This window comes from Cervus elaphus, chromosome X, assembly GCF_910594005.1.
Source record: "Cervus elaphus chromosome X, mCerEla1.1, whole genome shotgun sequence".
NCBI lineage: Eukaryota > Metazoa > Chordata > Mammalia > Artiodactyla > Cervidae > Cervus > Cervus elaphus.
In genome coordinates this window covers 119,676,777-119,696,859 of record NC_057848.1, presented here as the reverse complement: position 1 = coordinate 119,696,859, position 20,083 = coordinate 119,676,777, and the positions used below count along the sequence as shown (strand labels likewise).

Sequence of the window (20,083 nt, the reverse complement as noted above, 5' to 3'; positions counted from 1 at the left end):
TGGAGACACAGACATAGAGAAGAGACTTGTAGACACAGTGTGGAAAGTACAGGGTGGGATGAAATGAGGGAGTAGCATGGAAACATATACATTACCTCAAATGCACATAGTACAGTACCCTGGGGCCCCTTACAGAATCAATGTGTATGATACATTTATACCCATTTTGTAGGTCTTGGAACAATTTTACTGTTTTAAATTATTACAGAAGCTTACAGTTATATATTAGCTTTTATCACCTACTTTTTTTTCATTTATTTTTATTAGTTGGAGGCTAATTACTTTACAATATTGTAGTGGGTTTTGCCATACATTGACATGAATCAGCCATGGAGTTACATGTATTCCTCATCCCAATCCCCCCTCCCTACTTTTAGTTCTATCTACAATTTACTTGTGGTGTCCTTAGTCAGGAACACAATCCCCAATAACAAAAATGTTTCTACAAGCAAAGACAGTGTGCATTATAACAACCTACTTTATAAGACAGCTGGAATACATTCCTGGGGTGGTGGGGAGGGTGGAACTCTCTAGAATGACCATGTTTCCAAGACAATAGTATCTAGTTTCTGGAATATTAGGTCAAATTTTAAACTCTGACTTTCTTCTTTTTATTATACAGCATGTTCCTACATCACCAGCACCCTTGCTAAGAAGCCAGTATTAAACAGGGAGTTCAAACTGAAAGATAAAGACCAATACAGTATACTAACGCATATATATGGAATTTAAAAAGATGGTAACGATAACCCTATATGCAAAACAGAAAAAGAGACACAGATGTACAGAACAGACTTTTAGACTCTGTGGGAGAAGGTGAGGGTCGGATGTTCTGAGAGAATAGCATTGAAACAAGTATACTATCAAGTGTGAAATAGACCACCAGCCCAGGTTGGATGCATGAGACAAGTGCTCAGGGCTGGTGCACTGGTAAGATCCTATTAGCTTAAAATAAAGAATTGGGAAGGTAGGTCAGTTACAAATCCAAATTAGCATCGATAAGGACTAATGAAATACTTCTTGCATTTGTGTTAAATATTAGGCTTTCATTTGACTTCATTGAGAAAAACATTAAAAGATTCTACTGCTAGAAAGGTTGTTTAAAACACTGGACTAGTGTTTTAAAAACACTCCAAAGGTCCCTTTCATGATAGTCTATGGGTCTACAATACTGAAGATAAAAGGTTTCACTGGATTCCCATCATGGTTTCTTATTTTCTCTGTAGAAAATCCCGTGGTATGAAATAGGAAAAATATTGAAGAGAAAGCACATCAGACTCTTACAAAAGTGGAATGTGGTCAAAGAAGGCCCAAAACAATAGAAAAGGGACACTAGATAATGTAATTATTTTCTTCCATTTTTAGTTTTAGTAGTTTTATTTGGAATTTGATATACAAGGAAATTAAAAGTTAATGTTTAATTACATGCCTTACCAGCCAACCCTCTGCTTCAGTCATTATTTTACTAATCAACAGCTCTCCAATGGTTGTACCTCATCAGTTGAATGATACACACAATTGTATAAGTTGCCTTCAAAGTTTCAATAGGACTTTCCTCAATCCATTTTATTTTCCACAACATTTCAATCTGTAGTATACAATTTTATCAAAGTGGCCTTTACTTCTAAATCCATATACCTCACTCTCCTGTCTGTAGACCCTGGCCTCACTTGCCCAATTCAAGCATAATTCTTCTTCAAGCATACCACATTTCTACCTGATATTTTCCACTGTCTCTGCTTAATTTAATTCCACTTTTCTCTAGGTTTGAGGAAGATAAGATTTAATTCCACTTTCCTCAAACAACTTCATTCCTTCTCTTAAATTTCTTATATCAAAGTAAAGTTGCCAGTAGGCAATCCCTTATATTTGAATCTAACCCATCCATGAAAAGTTGTTGGAGAGTGAACTTTGGGTAATGGGCAACTTTATTCCATTTTTATCAATTGGAAAAGTAATAATGCCTTCCCATTCCATTTTCAAAATCCTTAACTGACTTAGTGTTTTCATTAAAACACTCTAAAATATGTAACTGTCCTCCAAATATGTACAATATTGTAAAGCATTTAACATGTGCTTTTTAAATGTAAAGCATTTAACATGTCAATGCATGTGTGCTAAGTTGCTTCGGTCATATCCAACTCATTGCAATCCTGTTGCCTATAGCCCACCAGGCTCCTCTGTCCATGGGATTCTCCAGGCAAGAATACTGGAGGGGGTTGCCATGCCCTCCTCCAGGGGACCTTCCTCACCTGGGATCGAATCCGCATTTCTTACATCTCTGCATTGACAGGTGGGTTATTTACCACTAGCGTCACCTGCAAAACCCAGAACATCAGTATCTAATTATTAACACTTAATGAACTAATTAGCAGATATGTGTAGTTCACAATGATGCTTATGCTATACTGTATACAAACAAATTAATGAAAAAAAAAACAAAGCTGGCTTTCAAGTTGCCTTGGAATGTATATTTTTGATTTGCACCATTAGAAGAAAATAATTTTTCTTCTTTTTAAAAAACTTTTTAAAAACTTTAGTTCTGATGAGAGATATTGGAAAGGCAAAATAAGGCTTTTCCAAGAACTTCTAGACAGAGGACTCACTAGTGAGAAGCAATATAACAGGAAAACCATGAAGAGAGCCACTGAATGTGTGCTTGGATTCCATGTGAAACCAAAGTGAAGTCAAAAACAAACAAAAATGTCCTGGAGACCTTGCTACCAAGTTGAGTACATTAAAGCAAAGGAGACCATGGTAAACACCAAAATTATCATTTTAATTAGTCTTAACATTAGTCAAGCTGATTAAGGTGAGGGAGAAAGGGACAACAGTATCCAAATTATGGGTAAGAGAAAAGTTATGTTCTACTCAAGTCTGGCAGGAGGGAAATCGTCACAATAAGCATTAACTGAGGTTAGTGAGAAGGGCACCAACTTGTTAATTTTCTGAAATCAATAATCTTGTTTTATAGCCTCATTTACTTTCCTCTCTGCTGTTTATGCTTAGCTGTTTTAATAATTCTACATCACATTTTCCTTTTATACTGCAAGGGAGATGTACAGTGATGTAAGTAAACCATGAAATAGTATGTTAAAGGTAGGTAATAGATGCAAATGACACTTATCAAAGGAAAGTTAACAATCAAAGTAATTCTAAAATAGGATGTGGCAACTACTGTTAAAGTTGGGATTTGGAGGATGATGCTATGATGCTGAAGCCACTTCAGGAGAATGGGAACTCAACTGACAAAGCCCAGGGTTAATGAAAAATTTTCCTGATTTCAAGCATCTCTACTCAGAGCCAAGGAGATGAACAAATTTTACTCAGCAGGTACCTTTCATTTCCTGCCTCAAGTTGCAAAATCCCAGAAGAGAACATTAGCTGCAGCAGAAAGCAAATGAATGAACATCCAGAATTCTGAGTGTTCTTGGTTGAGTCCTGTGAGCAGTGCTTCTAGCCTTTCTTACTCCTGGAGGTAGGGGCCAAGCTCAGCCCCCATGCCCATCACTTCTTGTTTCAGAAGCACAAGAAACACTTCTTGTTTCCCATCCAAAGCTCTGGGTGGGAGCATCACCCTTACCTCTCAGAATCCCACAGTATCACGTGCCTTGCCTTGTGTTGCTATGAGGGAAACAAGGCAATGGGAATCCCTGTTCTCAGGGGCCAGTATCTCTCTTACAGGCTCTTTAAAAGCAAAAGACTTAAACAGCAAATACTCGTAACACTTTGGAAGATGAGAATCTCTAAGTGCTACAGACAAGGCTGAAGATTCTGATCTTAATATTGTTTGGTTACTAAGTCGTGTCCAACTCTTTTGTCACACCATGGACTGTAACCCATCAGGGTCCTCTGTCCATGGGATCTCCCAGGCAAGAATGCTGGAGTGGATTGCCATTCCCTTCTCCAGGGGATATTCCAGATCCAGGGATGGAACCCACATCTCCTGCAATGGCAGGCCGGTTCTTAACCACTTAGCCACCCAATACTGCATTACGTTTGCCTTTTAAATTACTGATTCAACCTTGGTTGGATTGTACACATTTTATTAACTCTCTTAATTTTCTATATTGGGTTAATGAAAGCTGGATAACTTGAATAGTCTATCTCCTAATAATTGCTGATAATGTCCTCACCCATAGGTATTTCCCTTCTGGGTAGGAGGTACACAGAAAAGCATGATTCTGTAATTTTGTGTTAAAGAGACAAAGCCATCAGTACGTTTTTGCATATGGCTAAAAAAATAGTCTCAGAAACTTAGATTTTCCTTTTGGAAATTTAACAGTGAGTCTCCCCTAAACTCAAGTCACAAACCTAGCTGGCAAATGAAATCTAGATGACCAAGTAAATGTGAGTTCAGTCTGCTATTTATATATGAGACATTTTTTTTTTGTGTAGACACAACAATTGTGTATACATAAAATGTATACTCTCATTGCTTTATACCTCAAATACATCCCTTAATAGTTATGTTTCAAGCACATGTTTAGCAAGCATATCATACAGGTAGATACATTCTAAGCTAAAATTAATTAGTGCTTATGGGCCGGGAAGATCCCCTGGAGAAGGGAATGGCTACCCATTCTAGTATTCTTCCCTGGAGAATTCCATGGACAGAGAAGCCTGGCGGGCTACAGACCATGGGGTCACTAAGAGTCAGACATGACTGAGTGACTAACACTTTCACTTTTTTTCACTTTCAAATACAGTGTAGAACAATGCACATGACCTAATGATTAAGTGAGGGAGGTGACTGGGGTAGGAGGAAGCTTGAGACATAATTGCACATTCCCTAACATCTTACTGTTGTAGACTACAAGCATATATTCAGAGAAAATAAATGGGAAAAATATATGAGTAATTATCTCTTCATTGGTCAGTTGCTATATAATTTTTATTTACTTTTTGGAAGCTTTCATGATTTTCCACATTCCATGAAATTAGTATATATTTCATTATTTTATTGCGTCACATTTTTGTTTAAGAAGAGGTATGCTGAAAGAATTGACTGAGTGAATGCCTTGGTAAAGCAAGCTGGGAAAGCAAATAATCACTCCCTGTACATCTGTTTTGGTAACTGGATCCCTCATTTACTAGTGTTGCTTCAAGGAAATCTCATCTATGTGATTTTGCCCACCATGGATTCCTCAGTGCTAAGCAAGTAGGGACACAAAGGAGGCACTCAGTGTAATTAAAATTTTTTTAAACCCTTTAAAAAACTGAAGTATAGTTAGTTTACAATGTGTTAGTTTCAGGTGTACAACAAAGTGATTCAGTTATACATATATATACATATATATATATATATATATATATATATTACACATACCTATTCTTTTTCAGCTTATTTTCCATTATAGGTTATTACAAGATCTTGAATATAGTTCCCTGTGCTATACAGCAGGACCTTCAATTTAATTTTTAAATAAGTAAATGAAGTTAAAAACCACTACAATATTGTAAAGTAATTAGCCTCCAACTAATAAAAATAATTGGGAAAAAAAATTTGGAAAACATTGAGTCTTATTCTCTGCTTATAAACCTGACTTGGAAATTGTATGTATTTGTAAGAGCCAAGCCCTTTATCACTCTACAAGAACAGACATTTAAGTGAGCACATGATTAGACAACCACAGTCAGAACACCATTATTGAACTGGCTAAGCTCCTTCTTAGCTAGGTAGGGGTGTGTATCTAATTTGAAAATTAGTAGTAAGAATGTCATTGCTTTAAGTTTATCATCAGCTCTTGAAGTGCTACAGTATTAGAGAGGCATAATAATACAGCTAATTCCCAAATTATTTCTGTTTGGTTTGAAAAAGAAGTATATGATTTTTTCCTCAGAAGGTTTTCCTTCTTAATTCTGTTTTCCATGGACAGGATTTGCCTTTCCTGAGTGTACACCCTGACTGATGGATGGGAGAGGTTAACCAGAAATGGGCCGGGGGGCAGAGAGAAGCCAGCCTGGAATTAAACACTGACTACACTTCAGCCTACTTGGCGGTTCAGTGGTAAAGAATTTGGCTGCCAATGCAGGAGGCATGGGTTCCATCTCTGGATCAGGAAGATCCCCTGGAGAAGAAAATGGTAAACCCACTCCAGTATTCTTGGCTGGAGAATCCCATGGACAGAGGAGCCTGGTGGGCTACAGTCCATGGGGTGGCAAAGAGTCGGACACGACTTAGCGACTAAACAACAACAAACTCTTCAGCCTCATGTTCTGAATTTAAGGTTCACTGGTGTGTGTGCCATGCCTGCTAACTCACTTCAGTCGTGTTCAACTCTTTGCAACCCTATCGGCCTTAGCTCACCAGGCTCCTCTGCATATGGGATTCTCCAGGCAAGAATACTGGAACAGTTTGCAATGCTCTCCTCCAGGGATCTTGCTCTCCTCCAGGGGTTCTTCCTGACCCAGGGATCGAACCCACATCTCTTAGGTCTCCGGCATTGGCAGGCAGGTTCTCTACCAATAGTGCCACCTGGGAAGCCCTAGGTTCACTGGTTCTAGAATGATATAACCTTTTCTTTGTGTAATAATTTCTAGTCTTTAGAGTGGGGTGGGTAGAGAGGGTACTTTTTCTTAAAAGACTGGTCTTTTTCTCATTTTTGCTCTTTCTTTAAAAAATTTCTTTAGGGGAATAAAGTTCAAGGCTGTTGGTGAGATTATGGCCAATTTGCCTTAGGTTAGGAGGGTTTCTCTTCTTTTCCTCTTAAATTTCTTTTTTTCCAAACCCTTTTGAGTGTGGAGAGGAATCATTATTGATTTTAGTGAAGTTGAGGGTATCTTTTATGATGGAAAATTTTTTCTTTAGAGGGAGCACCTCTCTTTAGGTTTGGAGGACTTCCATTTTTTTTTTTTAAACAGGTATTGTGGACAGGAGCTCTAAGGGCCACTGGCTTTAATGAGATTGGGGAGCCCTTCTCAGGAGGATTTCTCTTTCTTTCTTTAAAATAAGTAATCTATTTGGAAGAAGTAAGATTGGGAACATTTGTCTTTGAAAGAATTTATTATTTTCCTTTTAATAAAAAAAATATTTGAAGGCTGGAAGATAGATAAGGTACTGGGGTTCCAGTGAGACTGGGTGCATCTCCCTTTGAAGAAGCTTTAGAAAGAGATTTTGTGTTTTATTTCTCCTTTATATGGGGGGTGGGGTGGGTTGATTATCAGAAATAACATTTGTTATTTTCAATAAGGCATTGGTTCACCTCCCCTATGAATTTCTTCCTTTAAAAAATTACTCCTTTATTTATTTTCTTCTTCCTCCTCTTCCATTCTTCCCTCCTTTCTACCCTTCCTTTTCCCCTCCCATCCTTTCTCTCCCTCTCCTCCTCCTCTTCTCCCACCTTCCTCATTCTCTTTCTTTCTTTCTTTGGAGAAAAAATGTTCAGGGACTTTGGTGAGTTTGGGAGCTTCATCATTCCCTAAAAAGGAGATTTCTCTTTTAAAATGTTATATTATTTTCTTTCTTCTCTAATTCTAAATGCATTACTTGTTTTGAGAAAAGGGAAATTTATGGAGACTGGGGACATCTTTCCTTAAGAGGACTTTCTTGGTCTTGTTTCTGTTTCTCTCTTACCTTTCCAAGTTAAAATTTTCTTATATTAAAAATAAAGCTTTGGGGTTTGGATGAAATCAGGTCACCTCTCACTAGAAGGATTTCCTTTTCTTTTTTTCTTCTTTTTAAAAATTGTTTGCATTTGTTTTCATTGTGTTTTGACAGAAAAGTTCATGTGTCTTTGTGAAATTGGAGCTTCTTTATAAGACGATTTTATATTCATTTCTTTGATATTATCCCATCCACCAACACATATGTCTTTCCATCATTAATTTTCTTTTAAATCTTAAAAATCCTAAAGAAATTGTAGTTTGAAATAATATTCATGTGCCTGGTGAGGATGGAGCATCTCCCCTTATTTATTTATTTGTTTTTCTCCCTTTCATGGGAATTAAACATTCAGGAGATTTGGTAAGATCAGGAACCTTATCCTTTAATATTTCTTTCTTTATTAAGTTAAAATGTTTGCATGTATCTGGGTGGAGGGATTCATAACTTTCATTGATTTTGATGATTTTGAAAGTATATGCCCTTGAAGAGATTTCCCCTTTTGTTTTTCTCAAAAGAAAAAAAAAATGGAAGTGAATAAAATTTATTTTTCTTGGTGAGGTTGGAGGGCCTTAAGAGGATCTTCTCTTTTAAAATTTCTTTTTTTTTTTTAATTTCTTCATTTGTTTGCTTATTTGTGGGAAGATAGTAGGTTTATTATCATATAGTTGGAGGAACAATCTCTTATCTTTTTAATTAAGATATAATTCACATACCATAAAATTCATGATTTTACAGCATACAAGTCAGTGGTTTTTAGTATATTCACAAGCTGTGCAAGCATCATGCTTGTGCTCATCATGTCCGACTTTGCGACCTTTTGGACTATAGCCCACAGATTTCTCTGTCCATGGGATTTTTCAGGCAAGAATACTGGAGTGGGTTGCCATTTCCTCCTCCAGGGGATCTTCCTGACCCAGGGATGGAACCTGCATCTTCTGTGTCTCTTGTATTGCAGGTAGATTCTTTACCACTGAGCCACTGGGGAAGCCCCACCCAGACATCACCATTGCCTAATTTCAGAACATTTTTATCGTCCTCCAAAGAAACCCTATACCTTTTAGCTATCACCCACACATTCCCTACCTCCCTTCAGTTCCTGGCAACCACTAATCTACTTTCTGTCTCTAAGGATTTGCTTATTTTGGACATCTCATATAATTGGAAGGGATGACTGTAGGGAGCTTTGATGAGATTGGAGGACATCAACTTATTTTTGCCCCCATTGGTTTTGTGAGAGACTGGGCATGGGCCAGGAGGTGCAAATAAAGTTTATAAATTTCAAGAAAATTTTAGGGTGAAAAATACTGTTTACCTTGAGATGATTTCTCATTCTTTCATTTTTTTCATTAATTTTTTTCTCTTGGGGACATGTTTCATGGGCTTTGTTGAGGGAGAGGAGCTCCTCCCTTTAGAATTTCTTTTTTTTTCCTTAAAATAATTTTCAGGGGAGTTTCATTATCTGGGGTCATTGTCCCTTTCTTTTTTTAAAAATTTGTAAATTTGCTTCTTCTATTTTGAGAATAAGGTTTATTTGCTTTGGTGAGGGTGGGGGCATCTCCCTTTCGGAATGGTTGCTTTCTTTTTTAAATGCTTTAAGTTTTTTTTTTCCCCACTTAGAGGATTATAGTAGGCAGGCTTTGGAAAGATTGGGAACCATATCCCTAGCAGAATTTCTATTTATATTCTTTCCAGAAAAAAAGGCGGGTTTCTTTGGGAGTAATAGGTTCAGGGTCTTGTGCCTCTTCTCCTTCCTTCTCAGGCTCCTGTTCTATGATGGTCTCCTCTGGGAGCATCACACAGGGAAGAGCAATCACTACTTTGGGGAAAAAAATCAAGGCTAATGGAATGTCAGCTTAAAAGTTTTTCTTAAATGAGCATCCTGTGTGTCACAGAAAGGCATATGTTGGATTTTTAAAAAATCTGTAATAGATAAATTGATAGTTATACCCTATTAGGTGTCACTGGAGAAGGAAATGGCAACCACTCTAGTTTTCTTGCTTGGAGAATCTCATGGACAGAGGAGCCTGGTGGGCTACGGTCCGTGGGGGTCACAAAGAGTCAGATACCACTGAAGCGACTTAGCACGCATGCACTCATTAGGTATCACATTCTGTTTTTGCTCTCTCCCACCTTGCTGCCTTCTTCAGGGGAATAAAAGAGTTAATAATGCAGAGGAAGCCATTCTACAAACTGTAGAGTACCACACTAGCAGTAGGCATTATATAATCCTTGTTCTAATGCCCCTGAATGCTTTCCTGGCCTCTGTGGATTTTTCCCCTTTCCCTGGAAGCACTTTGGGTAACTGATGGCTCAGCCGTTCCTGTGCCTTTTAGGCTGCAGATCTGCAGAAGCCCCAGTTGGAGATTTTAATAAACACATAAGAACTGTATTCTCAGAAAAGAAAGACCACTGGCCAAATATCTCATTATCTTTTTTAGAACATCCTGCAGCAAATGCTCAGGCACTCTCAGAATATACCGAATATATCATATGGTGTCATCAAAACCTGGCAAGGAGGGGGGAAAGAGCCTAAGAGGAAAGAAAGTAATTTCATCCTGACCTTCAACAGGTTAAACATTCGAATCTACAATCCTGAAGCTGTTTACAGTCACTGCAGATATTCTGTTCATTTAGGGAAAAAAATGTATTACCCCTGAAATCAACAACATCATTAGTCTGCTGCTGCTGAGACTGCAGGGAATAAGGACACTTTCCAAATCAGTTTTTTAATTGTTAGTAATTTGCTTCTTAATTATGATTCTAACATTCATTCTGAAAATGGAAAGATTGACTGCATTTCCCCAAGGGCTATATATTCCAGGCTATTTAAATAAGCATTTACTTATCCCTCTGAAACAAGTGAGAATGCGTTTTTTATTCATTCACAGAAGCAGTCTCTACGTCATTGCTGAAAATGGAATTGATAGGTTTCAAGCTTCAGCAAGTGTTTATTGAGCAAAAATAGTAAGGGCTGAATTGTATTGGGCACCGGGAAGGAGAGATGGTATCTACCTTTGAGAAGCTTGGTCATAGGTAAGATAATAAAGCATTCCAGCAAGAATTGCCAGGTGTCATATAAGCAAATGCCTGCTACTTTGCAAGAAAATGTGTGCGAAAATACCAGGAAACTGTTCTGTTATGGTTTGGGATATAACGGTAACTGCTGTGTAGTCATTAGGAGTGAGGGATACAGAGTCCCCTCTCCACCCTAGAAATAAAAGCCACAAAAGTGTATTTCATCGGTCACCTGTGTGGTGTGATTATAATTTCATAGCTGATCAAACCCAATGAATAAAAATACAAATGGTCTTTCTTCAACCACAGCTGAGGGAAAGGAAGTAAATATGGATCACATATAGGCAACCCCCCCGCCCCGCCCAAGAGAGTTATAGCATTGTTAAAGAACCAATTCACACGTCTTTACTTACACTTGCTGCCACCAGGTGGGAGACCATGGCTCATTTCCTGGAAATTAAACCATTTCAGAAAGGAAGGAAATAGATTTGGTTCACAGACTGTTATTCTGGTAGCTATTTGGAAAGAAAATATGAGACCTCTTTTCTCTGTCTCTACCCTTATGCTAGTCATAGATTTGCAACCAGCAGATTCTGAAACCCCCAAAGAGAGCAGACCACACACTGGAAGATTTTTTTTTAGTGCAGTACTGGTCAGCAAAGTTATCTGGGAGAAAATTGCAGTCACATTCAAAGCCTTGGTTTCACGCATTTTATCCTTTGATTTATCAGGCTAGCTTCATGCTACTGGTACTGACTGTGCCTTACCATGTAGGATTTCATTGTATAATGAGAGCTATATATTGTTTTGATCTCTAAGATTCTGTGTGTGTGTGTATATATATACATATGTGTGTGTGTATATATATACATATATGTGTGTGTATATGTATGTGTGTGTGTATATATATGTCATTCCCCAAGCTTGCCTCAAGAAGGCAGTGTCTGAGAACAATGCAACAAAACCCTAGATAAGATGGCAGCCTGTTTGCCTTGAATGTTAAGATGCAAGTCAGATGGTTATGGGTGCTATTTGCCTGAGGAGAATGCAGCAGAGAATGGTCCTATCACTGAAGATCATATGTTCTCATCTGCACCAGGGAGCAATTGCACAGCAACACCTAGACTGTTGGAGAAGTGTTTGCTCCTGGCAGTTTTAGCATTACCCAGATTTTTGCATCCTTCAAAACACTCTATGGTTTGTGTATATGGCCCTTTTCACAGATGGGAAGAAACTCACTCTACAAGATAAGTGACTGAACAAAAAGACCAGCTCTACTTGTCAAAATCAAACTGGAGGGAGGTGGTCATGGTCACCTGCCGAGATGGCCAAGTACCTGTGGGTCAGCTGGCTAGCACGCCTGAATGGACACTGTGTGGAGGAGGTTAACCTTGTTCCCCTACCTTGATGCTCCTTATTTGTCTGGCAATAGAAATTTTCTTGTCAAACTGGTGAGAGATGCTTTCCCTCTGTCACAGGGCTCATCCCTGGAGCTCCCGGCCTTCAGCCAGTCTTTCAGAGGCCAAAGAGGCCATACATTCACTGACCATCCTGGGAATTAAACCCTCCGGTGTCAGTTTCTAAGTCCTGCTGTTGGAATCTCAAGAAGGCCACAAGTCAGGTCAGCTTTATTGGTCTCCTTCTTATCAGCTTTATGCAAACTCTTCCAAAAAGACAAGAGCAAGCACCTGGTTAGGGTGACCTCCCAGGTCCAGCTGCCCTAGAGATCACTGCAGGGAAGGGCTGCAGGAGGAAATGGTGGGGCGTGGAGATTCCCCCTCTGTGAAAGCGGGATTGTTGGATTTTTTTTTTTTTAATCTCCTGCAGTTCTGTTTTCTTTCTTTTGAAACCTGTGCACTTTTTTCCCATGTGAAACTTTTCCCTTCATTGTCCCTCTTTTTCGTAAATTCAAGCCTCTCTATTCATAACTCAGGAAGCAACCAGTGCCTCCATTTCCATTTCGAGATGACAACCTCTGTCCCCCATTCCCCTCCATTCTACAAGTGTGCGGTCCAGAGTGACAGGATTCTGAGCCTTGTCCCTATGCCCTGCTAAGCAGCAGGTTGGTGTGATGTGTTGTTTCTGTGTTTTGTGTTGTTTTTCTTTGGGGCGAAGCTCAATGAAGGTGTATGTATACATTATTATGATTTTCACAATCTTGTGGAACGAAGTTTAGGAAAACGAAGAGTAGGGGGAGCACAAAGAAAGCATGAGAGACAGACTCCTGAAGATCAGACGCGGTTTTCGGGGTTTCAAGGTCCAAGGAAAGACGGAAAACCTTCTTTCTTCCCCCTCCCCCCTTGGCGGGAGGATCCCGGTGAAGTGCAACATTTACAAAGGCGTCTCTGAAGACTGGAAGAGAGGACGGTTCCCATTCACACGCTCTCAAATATCAACTCCGATTTTCCTGTCTTTAAACCGGGACTTCTGTACCATTCCAACTGGCAGCAGTGCGGGATGCCAGTCGCCCGCTTGTGACGCGGCCCATCACTGTAACGCTGTGTTTGCACCTACCTGCCGGGAAATCCTGCAAACAGATGGAATGGTGGCTTCGACGCACGCATGCTCTCCCAGTCCTCTCGGGCGAACCCTGCCCTTCCCCTGCAGTGCGCGTGGGCGCCGCCCAACCCCTAATCCCCACCCGAATCGGGTACCAGCGCCCAGCGGGCAACAGAGACTCCGGGCCCTTCCCTGGAGCGCTGCCAGTTGCGCCCAAGCTGAGGACTCCCTCCCCAGTGGCAGGGAGGGGGTCAAGCAGACGACTGCGGCTCCACAGCTTGGGCCTCTGCGGCAGTGACCGCGGCTAATAGGTGTATCCCACCGCCCCCACTCAATCCCATGCCTGGGTACCGTGGACCGGCCGCTAACACCTCTCTAGGTCTCTTTCGCTCCCTGGGTCGTCTTCCTCTTCTTTTTCAAGATATAGGCGCTCACCGCACTGTCCCTTCTCATAGGGAACACTGCTCTGACTCCCAACCGGTGCTATCACCCCCGTTTCTAGCACCCCCCAGCCCACTCTCACTTCCACATGTTGCTTCCCGCCTCCCAACCGCTTCCCTCTCCCCTGGGCTCCCACATCCCCGCATCTTTCCGAGCATCTTTGCTAGTCCGTGGCAACCAAATGGGATGCTCAGGGTGCCCAGAGTCCCGAAAGCAGGATAGCCGTACGGCCTCGCCTGGCTTCGAGCCCTCCCGCCCCAGAGGGTCTTTTTCTTACCTTTATACTGGACAGTGGCGCTGGCACTGGTGTTCGCGGCGTTGGCGAGGTCCTTAGACCCTTCTCTGGAGCGACCACCGGACACTGCAATAAATGTGGTGCTGGGCTCTGCTCCAGACGGGACACTTGAGCCGGCTCAGGGCAGGACTCTGTGGCTGGTTCTCTGGCTGGTACTGGGGCCGGCTCGGGGGCCGGTTCTACGGCTGGTACTGGGATCGGCTCAGGGGCTGGATCTGGGGCTGGTTCTCTATCTGGTTCTAGGATCGGTTCTGTTTCGAGTTCTGAGGCTGGTTCTGGGGTCGCCGCCGGACCAGGTTCTGGAGCAAGCTCTGGACAGAACTGCGGTGCCGGTTCCGGCGAAGGCGCGCGGAGCAGCCAAGGAGCCCGCGCCGGCGGCGACGGCAGGAGCGGCGGCTGCGGCGGCGGCGGCCACGGCGGCGGCGGCTCTGGAGATTCCGCGGGCTGCTCTCCATCCTGAGGCGGGGCAGTGCCCTGGGCCGCGGCAGATCTGCGCTGCATGGCCGCACACCGCCTCAGGTCCGGGCAGCGGGCGCCCTTGAATTCGGAGGGCTAAAGTACCCTCGGGCGCCCCGCCCACCCCAGTTCAGCAACCCCTTTCAAGGTGCCAAACTTTCCCCCGCCCCGCTCCATGGCTGGCTCCGCTCTGAGGTCTAACCGGGGGATGCTCGGCGTCTCCCAGTGCTGGAACACGCCCCTCGGTGAGCGCACACCTCTTCGTAAGCAGCCACGGGCCGGATGGGCGGGAAGCAGAGGGGCTTGAGAACGCGGACTGGACAGAGCGCTTGATGACCTCCTAGCGACGCGCGGGAGGGGAGGGGGGAAGACAAAAAGGGGAGGGGGAGTGGGGAGGCGTTGAGAGGGGGGTGTTGGAGCCCCGCTGTGTTTAACCCTTTAGTGACGCAAATGCAACAAAAATAAAAAAAATAAAAAGCTAGACGCGAACTTGAGGGTCTTTGCAATCCCCCTTACCACCCAGCTGTGAGCTGCTGCTCAGGTCGGCTTCCATCCTGTGTCTGCTCTCTCACCTCAGCAGCAGGTGAACCTAGCCTCGGACCAACCTCTTGCCCCCCATCTCCAAGCCTCTGTGGGCAAGTAATCCTTTTTTTTTTTTCTAAGCAGGGAAAAGAAATTAGGTGGCATGGGGTTGGGGGTGTGTGTATCTCTGTGTGTCTCTGTGTTTGTGTTCAATCTTTGGGGCTGAAGTAAAATGGGTGGGTGTGTGTGTGTGGTCAATCTTTTGCATTGAAGTAAAATTTGTCCCCCACCTCAGTGTTTGCATTTCTGACCTTTGCCAGATCCGAGAGGTTTACCGTAGGGTACAAGGTTTGAGGGTGCTTCGGGAAACGTGTGTTATGAAGCTGGGCGAGAGCCCTGGCTTTCCGCAGCCCGCGGATGTAGCCCAAGAACCAGGCAAGAGTGCCCGGGTAGCGGCGGCTCGGTTGTGCTCTCCTGAGCTGAGGCTGCCCGGGTATCCGCAGCGATCCGCCGGGCGTCTGTCTGGCTCGCCTTTACGGTAGGAGACTGCCTTTTGCTTTTAGCTGGACTTGTCAGGTTTCAGGAGGACTTTTTACTGAACTTGTTAACGTGTGTGTGTGCATCTTGGGCTGAGGAAATTCACTGCAACACCCACACCTTTTTCACCTCCTGATACCTCGGAAGCATACTCTTGCAAAAAGAGCGGCCGGTGCCTGCCGCATCACCCTTCCCACCACATCTGGAGACTTTAGAAGCTCTCTCGATCGTTAGTCATGTACATGTTCACGTACATACAAACTATCACCTCAGTCAGAGCTAGACTTTAGATGCTAATATACTGCAAAATTGCAATTAAAAATTGAGAAGACCACTCGTTAAGTCACTGCTCTGTGGGAGTGGGGGAAGGAGCACCTATGAACCTAATTTGAAATATGAAAAGTGAATTTATCTCTGACACACATAATGCTGCTGTTGTGGATGGCAGCCCTTCTTTTGCAGCCCCTCCTTTCCCCATTTCCTCCCAGACCATATCCTCCACTAATCCATCTTCTTTTGCCAACTGACAGTGACCCACCCGGAATTTTCTAGAATCTGCAACATTTTTCTGTTTCCCACACCACATCCCAGCACTAACTATTAATAATATTTGCTTTATTATTATTATTAACACCTCAGAAGACAGTCTCCCCTAGCCCCCTCCAAAGATCAGACTCTCTGATGAGAGCTGCATTTCCCAGATCCTCACTGCAGCAATCCAGCCTCAGCCCACTCTTCTGGAGAAGGGTTATACTGCTTGGCAGCTACTAAGCTAGTACAGGGACCATCCCTAACCTCTGGGGCTGGAGAAGTCCAGGGGAGGTGAACCTTGTCTATCAAGTTCTTCACTGATGGCAGAACTCCTTCCAGTAAACCCACATAGAGGGTTCATCCTCTTCATCCTCCTTGGGGTTTTCTTCCTCTCTTCTATCCCTTACTCAAGCAGCCAAGCTGCTTTTACCCCTAAAGGTTCAGGAGTGAACATACAGATGCCAGACCTGACCAGCCAGTAAGCCTATGCTTGGAGCTCACTTCTTGGGCTTTTAGGCTTTGGTGAAATCTCTAACCTTAGAAAGGGCCATTATCTCACATTTAAATCTTATTTTCACTAGACCCTGGCATATTAGTAGAGCTGAAGGCAGAGGAGTCACTGAGTAGAATGACCTCTTGGGTTAGAGAGTGATGGGGTGCGGTTTGGCATAGACCAGGTGTCATCAAGCAGGGAACCACCAGGGGAAAACTTGGAGCTATTGCTTTATATATGTTAATTGATACTCTTGTCTATTCTTCTATACTTAATCACAAGGAGTCCAAAATGTATGATGTAAACTCTCGCTGCAAGATTAGGTTGAGGATGAATGTTAAAACAGTTGTCTGTGTGTGATTTTTGCTCCATTAGGGTGTGTTACTGGAGATATATTGGCTAGATTGTATTATGACTAATTTAATAGAAAGTTATCAGCACATCAGCAGCTGCCTTATTGCCGTATGTTACAGCAGCGTTTTGTTTTGCTTTTTATTCTCTCCTTAGCTCAGTGTTGAATGCAGTGATTTGCATGGGACCATGGTTTGCAGGGGTTTGGGGCAGAGGAGAGAAGGGGAGGATGGTTAGAATGGATTGATTGGTGCCTGAGTTAGGGAGACACTTTTGCTGTATCTTATCTATACCTTCCTTTCCCCCATAGTCTACTGGTCTCTTAGAGAGAAAGTTTTACTTGGGTGCTTGTGTATTTTCTTTAAAACGTAACCCAGGGCTGAGGCCATAGTAAGGATTCAGGAAATGTCTGCTAAATGGATGTGTAGCTTACCAGTTAGGATGTCTTTCTTTTCTGAATTGCTTCTAAAAAGTATTTGATATTCCAGATGACTGATGATCTCATAAGAGGCTCTTTTCTAATTCAACAATACTGACAGAAGGGCCAAGAGCTACATAAGAGTAAGAATGATGACCATCTCCACAGAGGCTTGAATGGACATGATTCTGTGTGTCCCAGGGCAGACATGGTCCCTCAGCTTGGACTTTTTGGCATGTTATATATGTTACCCAATTGGGCAGGATGAAGGATTGATCAGTATGGTGGGCTCATACCTTTGGGTATGCAATATGCTACCTCACCCCCACCCCTAGCATTTATCCCACTTCCACACAAAATAAAGTCAATCCAAGTCAGAACAGAGATCTTTGATTTCAGGCTTGTTAGAAATTCTGGAGAGGCAAAGTAGAGAAAACCCAAGAAATGTGGCCAAATTAAAGCTCATAATACTCCTTTTTTCATTTTCTTTTCACTATTGAATGACAGTGTGACACTGCTGAGCTAGAGTGGAAGCCCATTTTTTCCTTGACCCATAGCTTCAATTTTCCTAAACCTTCCCTTTTAGAGCAATTTAGGGCTGAAATAGGTGCCTCTCCTGAGTCTTAGCTGCCAACCTCCCTCACTTCTGCTACCTTGGCAATGTGCAAAGCCAAAATAACAACCTTTATAATACTCTACTAAATAAAATAAAGAGATGGGATGAAGAACAGCATTTACTGAGGAAGGTAGAGGATTCAGAAAATTAATTTCAGTGGGATTAACATGCAAACCCATTATCCTTCACTTGCTCTAGTCCCATAGGATTTAATTGATCCAAGATTGGGGGTTTAAGAGTTAATACCTTGTATTCATATAATGCCTTTGCTTTCTAAAGTACATTCACATATATTATCTCACTTGAGCCTCACAGCAAATGTGTGAGGCAAAGCAAGTCTGGATTTCCATTCCACACCCCTCTAACATTTTACAGATGAGAAAACACAAGTCCATTGAGATTAAGTGATATGTCTCGGGTCACAGAGATAATTAGTGGTGGAACAGACGTTTAGAACTTGTGTCACTCAACTCCCAGAGTGTAGTGCTGAGTTGGGGTTTGCGAGACAGGGGCTGCGTAAATCCTCTCCATCACAAAGCAGGAGGCCTGCTTTAATGCCCTTCTGTTTCTTGAGCCTGTAAGAGGAGCAGTGATTCTTACATTTTTACCCTTAGGTTTCTCAACTCTCACTCTTTCTCTCGATGGTAGTTAATGATCTGTAGCCAGTCTCACTATAGGAGGACCCTGCTTAGAGGAACCTTTTTGAATATGTATGTAACATAGTTATTCACCCAGTGTGTACTTGTTTTATTGGTTCTGTTTTTATATTTTCTTGAGGTGAAGCATTCCACGGTTAAGATTTAACCGGCATTTACTGCCAGTCCGAAGTATATACAGCCCTTTTAGCTGCTATGGGGAAGGAGAAGATGGAGCAGAAATATTAGACAATATCCTTTCCCTCAAGAACTTTTAGAACTTGGTGATTGAGATAGGACAAATACAGGTGAAAAAAAATCCAAGCACAGATGTCAGTTTATGATTATGACTTCACACTTTGTGCACATGGGGTGTAGCAGTGGAACAAAGTGTTACAGTGTAGAAAGGAAATTGCAAAGGGAGCCAGGAACTCTGGCTTCAGATTAAGTTCTACCACTAAACTTACAGCATGACCTTATACAAATCATTTACTATCTTTGGGCCTGAAGTTTTCTCATCTGAAAAAAGGGGGTGAGGGGATAAAGTTGAACTTGATCAGCTAGCTTTAAAGTCTGTTCTAGCACAAAATATCAGTGACCCTGTAAATGAATCAGAGAAAGCTTCTTGGCAGAGAGCATACTTGAAGTGGGTCTTGAATGATGCAGTTAATATGAATCAATAAGGAAGCTGAAGGGAGAGGAGCAGGAATTGACACCTGGTGGTAATACGTCAATGGTTGAGGTAGGGGGACCCTACCAAGGACTGATGAAAGATGAATTTAGAACAGAGTGTAAATGGTAGGAAGAAAGCAAGTTGTAAAAGACACTGAATGCCAGACGGAAGGATTTGAAGATTTTATTTTAAAGGTAATTGGGAGTCAATGAATATTGTTGGAGTAGGGGTGACATGGCAAAATGGTAAAACTAACTAGTGAGAAAAATTATCCTTGACAGTGTACTTAGTTTTGGAAGCATGTACAAAATCTACTTTGCTCCCTTTGAGTTGGTATCCAGTTAATTTCAGGTCATTTGTGAAATTACGATTATTTTTGTTGCAGTCTCTAGCTTTGTGTATTTACTGCCAAGGCTGCTGGCCCAACCTGCTTAACCACTTGCCTATACATTTGGATTCAGTCCAAAATGGGTCATTTGACTTCAGTGGGCTCAACATCATGATGGAGTTCCTAATTTGAAATTCTAACTGATAATGAATGACCAGCAGACTAGAGGAGATGTGGGAAAAGTCTTAAGCAGGCAGGAGTGGGATGGCTGTGGACCTGAAAGCAGTTTAAGGGATTAGGACAATCTGAAGGAGGATAAGAAAAGTGGATCTTGGTAGTATCTTTGACTTATTATGGTTTTAATATGGGGAAAAGCTGATGAGGAACAGCCATCCAGTCAACAACTGCCAAGGATCTAAACTGAGCTAGGAGTAATAAGAGAAAACAGATTGCTCTAATGCCATAGAGAAAGCAGTGGTGTGACAGATCACAGGTGTGTGGGAGGGTAGGATTTGGGTGAGGGAAAGCAAAGAGCTGATAGCTTTCCTAAGGCGATGGTGTTTAGAATGACTAGAAAAGATTCTGTCTTAGAACCCTCATGGTATGACGTCAATAATGGAGGCAAGCAGACAACTGCATTAGTCATTCTTTGTATTTGAGTGTGCAT

At 42.2% G+C, this 20,083-nt stretch overlaps 1 protein-coding gene across 1 annotated transcript in view; it reads right to left on the bottom strand.

Moving 5' to 3' along the window:
• The window catches only part of DGKK (diacylglycerol kinase kappa), a 161,096-nt gene extending 146,622 nt beyond the window's left edge, over positions 1 to 14,474 (bottom strand). Inside the window, exons 1-3 of the mRNA XM_043897422.1 lie at positions 13,839 to 14,474; positions 13,136 to 13,406; positions 12,840 to 12,973 (exon numbers count right to left, since the gene is read on the bottom strand). Of these exons, the coding sequence (XP_043753357.1) occupies positions 12,840 to 12,973; positions 13,136 to 13,406; positions 13,839 to 14,357 (924 nt within the window). The 5' untranslated portion in view covers positions 14,358 to 14,474. The remainder of the gene's footprint in view (positions 1 to 12,839; positions 12,974 to 13,135; positions 13,407 to 13,838) is intronic.
• Between the last annotated feature and the right edge of the window lie 5,609 nt (positions 14,475 to 20,083).